Source organism: Sphaeramia orbicularis, chromosome 16, assembly GCF_902148855.1.
Source record: "Sphaeramia orbicularis chromosome 16, fSphaOr1.1, whole genome shotgun sequence".
Lineage (NCBI taxonomy): Eukaryota > Metazoa > Chordata > Actinopteri > Kurtiformes > Apogonidae > Sphaeramia > Sphaeramia orbicularis.
This window is the reverse complement of record NC_043972.1, coordinates 29,561,229-29,571,927: the sequence shown is the minus strand read 5'-3', so window position 1 is coordinate 29,571,927 and position 10,699 is coordinate 29,561,229. Positions and strand designations below refer to the sequence as shown.

At 37.8% G+C, this 10,699-nt stretch overlaps 1 protein-coding gene across 1 annotated transcript; it reads right to left on the bottom strand.

Annotated features, from left to right (window-relative positions):
• Positions 1–2,174: 2,174 nt before the first annotated feature.
• On the bottom strand, positions 2,175–10,217 carry oprd1b (opioid receptor, delta 1b). Its single transcript, XM_030158856.1, has 3 exons — positions 9,833–10,217; positions 8,189–8,544; positions 2,175–6,125 (listed from the first exon to the last, which is right to left on the bottom strand). Exons 1-3 carry the CDS (start codon positions 10,081–10,083, stop codon positions 5,596–5,598), a joined length of 1,137 nt encoding a protein of 378 aa, XP_030014716.1. The 5' UTR covers positions 10,084–10,217; the 3' UTR covers positions 2,175–5,595.
• Positions 10,218–10,699: the final 482 nt, after the last annotated feature.

Sequence of the window (10,699 nt, the reverse complement as noted above, 5' to 3'; positions counted from 1 at the left end):
TAAATGTAAATATTTTCATGTATTTACACTAAAACAAAGTATAATTTTGCCAAAAATGTGAATAACCTGAAATGTCTTAAGAGAAGTAAATACAATTTTAACAATATTCTGCCTGTTACTCAATGCTTTGTGTGTTTGTAGATCCACTGTTATCTGTAAGTTATAATGTACATGTGTAAATGATAAACTGAGGCAGAATATTGTTAAAATTATACTTATTTTTTCAGTTTGTTCATGTTATTTGCATCTTTTGAAAGGACAGTTTGTAGATGTAAACCTTTTCATAATGTAAATTTACTTTTTTTCACTCTAAAACATAGAGAAGAGTTTGGAGTTGACATTATTTATATATTATTATGTTATTATTTTACTGGTTTGGCCCACTTCAGATCAAATTTAGCTGAATCTGGCCCCTGAACTAAAATGACTTTGACGCCCCTGTTCTACAACATTGATTCACCAGTAAAACCCACAGAGTCTGATAAATGACAGTGGATGGAGACACTTAGTTTATGTTCAGTGATTGAAATCTTTGCTGCAAAACTCACTTTTTCTTCAGTTTTCTCTTTTTTGATATAATAATCTTTGAATTTACTCTGACTTTTCATGAACATCTAAATTAAATATGGGAAAATCAATACAGGAAAATACATGGTTTACAGTGAAAATGCAAAATATAGAGGATAATATTATAATAAATGGTGATAAATCACTTTAAAAAAGTAAATGAAGGAAATAAAAATAATTTAGGAACTGCCACAAAGGTAGCAGTGGGTCTTTTAACAACATAACTGCAGAGGTTAGCAGAGGTTAACATAATAAATTGTGAAAAATCATTCCTGAATGGTTGGATGGAGAAAAAAATCAATTTGGAAGTCACGAAAACAGTTCTAGCCTTTAAGGGTTAACATAAGAGTAGGACCTTAGAACGCTGCAAAGAAACAAATCCCCCTTGCGAGAGCTCATGACAATGGTGTGAAGATGAAAAGAAGTCAGGAGTTACATCATGACCTTTGAGTGAATTATTCATTCTGTGTGTTATTCGTTTGTCTGTACACAGTCGATATATAGACACATTCATGTATATTTCATAGACTAGGATTTCTGTGTCATTTTGTCAGGGATTTGACTGGGAAATGGCAGTCATTGAGACAACTTACTTGTTTTTTCATCTTTTTTTTTTTTTTTTATCGTTATTTAAAATGATATTGAGTGATTTATTCATGCATATCATGATCAAGACATTCAGTCAAGTGCGGCTTTAATTTTTCATGTGTTTTGGTCAGAGGATGAAAACATTTAATCAATCCCCTGTGGCTCTGGAGCTGGTTATATAGAAACAATGGAGAAAAAAGGCCTGTTGCTTCTCTGAAAAAGTGTTTCTGTAGAAAAAGTTCCAACTCCTCTTGTTTTTTTGACATAACATGTTCAGAAAAGCACAGTTTAGAAGTCAACACACAACCGAGTGAAGGCAAGAAGCAGCTTATGGACTAGGAGTGAATTATTCATTTTGTTGCTTTGCTTGCTCATTTATCTTTACACTGTGAAGATATAGGAAGAGGCATGTATATTTCATAGGGGATATACTGTATGCTGCTCTCTGTGGATTCTTCGGCTCATGCGTCACCCCAGCCTCACTTTATCCCCATCACAAATGTCACTGTCTGTCTGGTCGGCTGCTTGGCCTGATGGGTACCGCTGCCTTATCAAGGAGCTTATCTGAGACCTCTGATCTCATTTTCAAAACTACGCAAACATGAAGGAGTGATGTAGAAGAAGGGATGCCCTGGAGTCATTTCTATGTTCTACGACATCATCAGTCTTTCAGCAACAAAAAATGACTTCAGCCCTTTAATGTGAAAAAAAAAAAAAAAAAAAAAAAAGACAAATGACTGCTCAAACATATGATTCAGGAACCATAAAGAAAAACAGCTCAAAATAGCATTCATCAGTTTTTTTTATACATCACCGAGTGCATTTGAAATAATGTCCAACAAACATTGCTCTTCATACGTCCAATGAGAATCTCCATTACAACAATTTATTTCATTCCTTTCTTTACTAAAACATCATTTCCAACCTGTTTTCAGTTGGAATCATTGAACTAATACATTGTAAAATGACATCATACTAAAACCATCCCTGATTTCTTTTACAGAGTGCTTTCATTTTATCATCCTTAGGGGAGCCAGTACTTAAGTCCAAAAGGTCAAAGATCACCAGTCAATCAATAAACCTATAAATCCAATCTATAATCCTTCATGATCATCTGAGTTAATTACGCACTTCATCTGACCGCACTGGCATTTACAAGAGGATAACATCAATAATGACAACATGAAACAAAATATTTGGTCATAACTGAAAGGTATCTACAGTAATGTTTAAAATGAAAAGCACCTATAAATTACAGCTTGAATTTTTATATATTACAGTTGTATGAAGGTTTTCAAAAGACAAAGCAGTTATTACATCTGTACAATAAGGTACTCTATAGACTTTGTATCTGCTGGAACTCAAGGTGTGAAAGAAGATGAATCACTTTTTCTACAAAATGCTGCACTTTCTGCCAAAAGAACCAAACAGAATGCGAATAAGGCATTACGGTACATAATTTCATTCAGCTGAATATACAGGATTGAAGACCACATAGCAGAGAGCAGTTGAAATAAGCTGTAATCGCTATACAAAAAATGGATACATTTTTGAAGATTTTAAATGCTTCCTCTTACATTTATAGCACTTAGTTTAAATAGATACCATATATATAAATATATTTAACATTTGAGTCTATTAACTGGTCACAAGTGAAGCTTTATGGTACAACAGTGTGACAGCACAACAAAATAAGCACATTATCACTTAATATGCTGTTACAGACTAAAATGTCCCATACACTTCATATAGATGATTTTTTTTTAAACATAAGACTTCAGTATAAGAGGTATCTGTTTGACGTTTGTGCAAAAAAATCTTCTGCTTTCCATCCAAGTCCGAGAGATTTTCCATCAGCGGAAAAAGTCCATTATCTGTAATATGTATAGGAAGGCTGTCGTTGCCTGCTAATGCGTGTGATCCAATTCAGATGTGCATCTGTGCCACTTCCAGTGCATTCAGTCACAACTGTGAGCTGAAACAGCAGTGCCACTTTCCCCTTCAGCTCCTCAGTTTACCATCAGCTGAACGCTGTGGTTGTGAAAAAACACGGAGCAGCCTCGATGCACAAGGAGTGCAAACAGTGAGTCAGCTGAACACTGATGTTCATATAAGCTGTAAGCACTCAGTCATCTCTGCATAATCGTGAAGGGCATTCTCATGTCTTTAATGTGTCTGTCATGATGGACCACTAGGATACAAACAGTGAAAAACGGAAAAAATGACATTGAATTGGTCATATACAGTTAGAACTCCTCTTAAATATGTATGTGCTCTTCATCTGTAACGATTTCTTCTCATAAAATCACCATAATGAGCATTACATTGTTTGTTATAACTTAAATATCAGAGACAATATAAAAAAAGTATAGTCCAGCTAAACATTCACATTATTGGATTCTCATTATCTGCCCAATCAGACCCACAGTACAATTATCAGATACACAGTGCATCATATCCATTCTGACACATTTTCGGACAGAGACACATTTTTCATCAAGTTTGGACACAAAATGAGACGACTACTTTTTTAATTCCCAACATAAAACTACCTCAGGTATTGAAATGCTCATGAAATGAACAGGATGAATTGTTTCTGTTATTTCACTTCTATGCACCAATTTAGGACACTGAAAGTAATTTCACAATCTAACATCAACCAGAATCATGTTTAATGTTTGGTTTGGTGTCTGGTTTGAATCTGTGACCCATTATATCAGCAGACTGCAGTGTCTTCCACAATGATGCTCTGCCAGGGGATTTTTGCAGTCAGTCTGGTCTACATCAAGTGAACGTCATGATCTATTGGATTGAGGTCATGTGAGTAGCTTGGCAAGTCATACATAGCCACTGTTTGGCAAATAAATAAAAAAAAATCCTTGGTGGCCTGGAGTGTGTTTAACATACATTTTCTGTCTGACAACTTGATCATTAATGGAACTGTTTATGAAAAAGAGTTATGAGTCCTGCTCTTTTTTCCTAATATGGAAGCAAATCCTAAAGCTCAGAGTCAGCACTTTGGCAGTCTATAGTTTTATTTAAAGATCCTCTTCATATAAGACAGAATGACTATCCTCTTCATTAAACAATACTTTAATATGGTTTTCCCACAAAAAAACTTCAGTTATCTTCTTGAATAAATGTTGATGACACATTCACTTTAACCTTCATTTGCAGTGTTTCCATAAAATGTGAATAAAATTTGAAGAAAATTGAGATATAATACAGAGAATCATGTACCTTTCTATATCAGACGGCAGTGATGTCATTTACACTAAGCTTGACTGTAATTATGCAGATGTTATAGAGTAGACAAAGCACAGCATTCTGTTGCTGTTTCAATCTAAAATGGCTGTGATGTTTTTTTCATGCATGAGACAAAAGAATAATTCAGTCTCCTCATCTACCCACACTCCCTACCTGTTCTGCCACAATTTTAGCGCTTTAGAGCTTCAGTGCACAATAGTTTTTGCCATCGCTGGGCAAAAATCCTGTCAACAGGAAACAAAATCTCTGCACGCCCACTAACTATTTACAGGCTATCTAAACTTACCCCATGATGCAAGATTCTGACCAACTGTATGTGTTTTCAGAAACTTATAGGGGTTGAGGACAGAACTCTGCTGCTGTACTCCATAGGTTCATCACTGAAATAACATAGCAGCGCCCACAACTGTGACATGTCAGCTTTCTTTGTCCATAATGCCATGCAGTGATGTCAGATTATGTGTGTTTCTGTTAAGCCTTCTGAGTTGGGCCAAGAGGAGAGAGCTGCAGAGGGAAGGTACGAACTTCCTGTTGCTTTTTCGGTGCAGATCTGTCAAGTTGGGATGTGAGTCACATGTTCACATTTCTTACTCTTTAAACCATTGTTTTAATTACTTTAAAATGCCTTGAGGAAATTCTTTTTGTTTTCTTTTCTGACGCTTCAAAATGCGAATAAAATATGTTAAACGGAAACCTGGATTTTGAAAAATGTTTCCAGTTTACATTTATGATGGATTCAGGCTTCCACATAACACTTTTATTTTTTACTTGGTCAGTATTGACTCAAAAATGTTTGTAAATTCAGATTTGCTGTGGAGGGATGTTAAATCTGATGGAAAACCACTCTTATACTACTTCCAGTAGGCTATGTAGGTTTGCTTAAATGGATGCAGTATGCATGTGCATCGATACATATACAGACTCTCTGTGTCCATTATGTACAGGCACACACAGGTATTTTTGTCATTATACTGAGAGACAATCCTTGAAAAACTGTCTCATGTATGTACTGGGAAATGGAGGTTTGGTTACTTGAATCCAACACAATCAAACATGTCACAGACGGTAGGTCAAAAGCCTTTGTCTGTGGTCCTAGACCCCTGTGGTAAACTGTGTAAGTTCAGTCTGGAGGTCATCCTGGACCGTCCCCTCCCCCATCTGATTCATGCCTAGTCAGGCTGGTGCTGTCTCTCTCATTGCAGGAGCACAAACAGACGCAGGCTCCCGCGCACTGTTACGCGCTCTGGAGAAGCTATTTTGCTCCATGCGGGAATGATACGGCAGACAGAAATCCCTGAGGCATCTCTTGAAGTTTTCATCCAGGAAAGCGTACAGGACAGGGTTCAGGCTGCTGTTGGTGTAGCCCAGAGCGATGCACAGATGCCAGCTAGCCACTACCACCAGGTTGTTTTTGTCAGTATTCACCATGGTCCTGACAATGATGAAGATGTGGATGGGAGTCCAGCAGATGACGAAGGCTGCCACCACCACCAGGACCATGCGAGTGATCCGCCGCAGGTTCCTGTCCTTCTCCTTGGAGCCAGAAAGCAGACGGACGCTCTTTAACCGCAGGATCATGAGACCATAGCAGATGGTGATGACCAGGACAGGAACCACGAAGGCAAAGATGAACACAAAGATTTTTGTCACTGTGTCCCAGTACTTCTCGGGTTTGGGAAAGCGGAGTGTGCAGACAGTTTTGCCTGAGGAGTTAAAACAATTAGAGGTTTAATAGAACGCTACGTGGGGAAACTAATTTAAGTTAATAACCCTGCTCAAATGTGTTCTCTTTTACAGCACGATGACTGCGTGAAATCGGCAAATGCATTTTCTGCTAAAGATACTAAAAAGTCCTGTGCAGATAATGAAGTTTTTATACAGTGCTGATTAGAGCTGGAAATTAAACTTCAATACTTTGATCAGACAGACTGAACTGTGTCGAAACTATCAAAAAAGTCTTGTCAGCTCATTCTAAACTTCAGCACCAAAGGAGTGAATTTGATGGTCCAGATCTGTATTAACCATGTTAACAGAAAGCATCCAAGCTGCAGTAAATAGCTTTACTGTTCATGTTGTAAAATAGCTTAACTTTGACAAATGGCACAACTCTGAAACAGACAACTTAAATACCCAGAGTGAATCCAAAACAATAGCAGATGACATTAATTGCTGCACATTGCAGACCCACTACATCTGTATGCACTTATTTACACTAAACATATTCAATGTGAACTTAGTCACACACCATTTCACTAAGATGAGCTTTTTTCACATAATGTCATTTCACTCTTGTGAAACAGTCACAAGTAATGTTAAACATTAATGTTAACAAAGAGGATACTACAGTGGTTCCCAACCTTTTTTGGCTCATGACCCCATTTTAACATCACAAGTTTCTGGTGACCCTAGACATTCAAAACAGAGACTTTTTTTTTTTTGTTGTTGCTAAAATTAATTTGTTTTTGATCATGTAATAGTTTGCTATAATATGTAGCAAATAAACTTTAATTTTAGATGACATTTAGTCTATATAATGTATATTATTATGGATGGAGGCAGAAAAGCCAGGTGTAGATTACTGCACAAAGTGAGAATTTTATTTTCCTTGGTCAGGATATGTACAGTCAGTCCAGCTTGGATTTACAAGGCTGACAATTAATACTGAACAAACAAGAACTCAAACTATGAATTAATGAAAGAGCTGCAGCATTTGAAACTGACCACAGTGAACATTTGAAAGATAAACAGAACCACAGTGCTTCAGTTTCAGCTTCACAGTTTGTCATGTCTTTTATGGACTGGGATTGTCTCTGTCAACTCACCATACAGGGTGGGGAAGCAAAATTTACAATATTTTAAGGCAGGGATTGAAAGACAGTGTATGACCAATTAGTTTATTGAAAGTCATGAGAATTTAAATCTTCAAATCATGTTTTACTGCATTTCTAACGGTCTTGTTGTCTACCTCAAGTTCAATTGCCATTTTTCTCATGGATTTGGTTGGATCCTTTAGGATTTTGGATTTGAGAGCTTTAATAAAAGCTTTGGTACGTTTTTTTGTTGCTTCCTCCACTTCCAGACTTTCTCCTAATAGTTTTGCTCATAGTCATTCTCTTCTTTCCATTATAAACAGTCTTTATGGACACTCCAACTATTTTTGAAATCTCCTTTGGTGTGACGAGTGCATTCAGCAAATCACACACTCTTTGACGTTTGCTTTCCTGATTACTCATATGGGCAAAAGTTTCTGAAAAGGTATGGATAATAGTGTTAGGTATGATTATGACATCAATATATGTTTGGTTTCAAAACAATTGACGTAGTGCCTGCTGAGAAAAAACAACTAAATGTTCATTGTAAATGTTGCTTCCCCACCCTGTATATTTTTTATTAGTAAATTTTTATTTCTATTTTTATCAATTACTAGAAATTTCCGGCGACCCTATTTGAATTTCAGGTGACCCCATGTGGGGGTCCCGACCCCAAGGTTGAAAAACATTGGGATACAACATCATCAACAGAAGACTAAATAAGAAGCATCTTTGCAGCGAATAAAATAATCAATTTCTCTGAATTTAAGACAAAAATGTATATAAATTAAAGCAAAATCACACTGTGTTTAATATTTTGTGTCTAAAAATCCACCTGAGGGGAAAGTAGCGCTGAAGCCAAGGCATCAGTGTTGGTAGCGGTATTGAGAATGTGTGAACAGTGTTCATCCTGATAATGGTAGTTTGGAGGGTGTTCTATTTTTTTTTTCTCTCACCTTCATCTGTCATGTTGGTAACTGCCATGACCATCACAGGTACTCCAACAGCAGAGGAGAGGATCCAGATGCAGACATTGATCAGCTTGGCTTTTGCTGGTGTGCGGAAGTCCAGGGCCTTCACAGGATGACAGACAGCGATGTAGCGGTCCACACTCATCATGGTTAGTGTAAAGATGCTGGTAAACATGTTATAGTAGTCAATGGCCATGACCACTTTACACAACAGCTCCCCGAAGGGCCATGTTCCCATCAGGTACTTGGCGCTCTGGAAGGGGAGGGTACTGGTAGCCAGAGCATCAGCCAGAGCCAGATTGAAGATGTAGATGTTGGTGGCGGTCTTCATTTTGGTGTATCTGGTTGGAGAAAAGCATTTCTGACTCACAATAGCTGGCAACTGTGATTAGATTGAAGAGACTGCATTTTCCAAGATCTGCCTACGCTGAGTGTCAAAGACGCCTCGTTTGGTGTGCGGTCACAAATTTCATGAACACATTTCAAGGATTGAAAGTAATTTCTGTGTCCTCTCTAAAACCAATGTTCTTCAATTTCCTCCAGAAAAAATGTCAAACTAATAAAATAGCTTTTTAGATGCATAATGTTTTTATGGTACTCCAGTAAATGCATGAAAGCTTCTTTGCTGTGCCTGAGTGACTGTGAGCCCCCATTAAACTGCACTTCTATGTAATGAGTCAATTTCAGCTGAAAAAATCCTTTAGAACTCCTCCTTGAATTTGTTTTCACAGGATAGTCCAAACAAACAGATGTCTGGATGTTTCAAGATGGACTGTTCCACAAACATAACAGTAGTTGTTCACAGTTAATTAAATTGTATTTCTGACGGCTTTTACTGCCAGACTTCACAAACCAGCGTGCTCTGACCAGATGAGAGAAGACAAAGCAGTGTCTTTTATCTAAGTCTCCCACATAGAGATGTATTGCACCACACGGCATGTACACAGCACTGCAAATGTAATTGTTTTGCAATGCCAGTGACCACTTTTATACTTAATCTAAATTATTCTGAAAAGCATAAAACACATAAACTCATGTTTCATCTTTTAACACTCTGAGAAAATGAGCGAAACTCCAAACACCAAATCATTCCCCTTTTATTTGAGGCTAAACAGTCAAATCTTATTTTCCACACAGATAATCAAATAAACGTCATTCTACAAAATCACTCCTGACAGGAATAAATGGTTACACACACACCCCCACCTCCCCTTGTTTTATGAGGAAGCTGTGTCTGCATTTGTGTGTGTCTGTGGGTGGGTGGGTGGTTGTGTGGGTGTGTTATTGAGTGGCTCTCAGACACACTGTAACTGCAGGCAATCACAATGGATTATTGCATATGACAATGTAATTTGGAATTAATCTGGCACTGTATGTTACATATCCCTTCCCAATGTGTTCCTAAGTGTTTAATCTACTTGAAGGCTGTTTATAATGACCTCTCATCTTAACAATAGTCTTCAATCTATTAAGACCATGTAAATACACTTTAGTTAGTGTTTGTGGCTTTCAAGAACTAGCATTTACGCAGCACATAATGTGTTAACACAAAGATCTTAGTTCCAAATAACCTTCTTTGTCCTATTAAACATTTTTGGAACATTTATAACCCACTTGTCTCTTACTTACCTGACTACCCCGTACATCACAAGGACATTTCCCAGCAGTCCCACCACACAGATGAGAGAATAAAGAGCTGTGATGCAAATAGCGATGATCAGACTTGAAGTGTCCCTTGTTGCGGCTCTGTTAGTGTCGTTGCTCTTTGAATGCAGAAGCATGGGATCCTCGGTGAATGTGACATTGAAAGGAGTTAGAGAGACCGCGTAGTGTTCATTATAATCTCCAACGGCGTCAAAACGAAGAGTAGTGAACTCCATCTCCAAGGGAAAAAAAAAATACTCAAGTGAGATTTTTTTTTTTTTTTTGTGCGTAAAAGTCAGAGATTTGGAGTACTCTGAACAAGCAGCAGGTGTAACCAAAAAGCAAACGCACGAAAACTGAGTGGGAAACTGACAGCGAGACGCCCAGAGGAGGTTTGTTTGCGCTCTCTCTCTCTCTCTCTCTCTCTCTCTCTCTCTCTCTCTCTCTCTCTCTCTCTCTCTCTCTCTCTCTCCCTACTGTTTGTGCATATGTGCGTCCCTTTGGCAAAACGCACTGGTGCAAAAAACAAGATGTTCGGACCCTTATTTCCTGCCCAATTTCTTTCCTTGCGCCTTCAGGCTTTAGTCAAATCGTTCTAATTAGATTTGGCATGTACAGTATAGCTGATATACTTCATCATATCCTCCTCCTCCCCGCCCTATATCCTCTTCTGCTCTTCATCATCATCATCATCTTCATCATCATCTCCTCCATAGTACAGTACCAGCCTGTTTCCACCTGCCACTTTCTGTAACAGCTCCTCAAACAATATCCTATACTGAACATCTGTCATTGCTGTGGCTTTTACAACTCAGTTAGGCATTTCTTTATTGAGTCATTCCTCTTATTGCT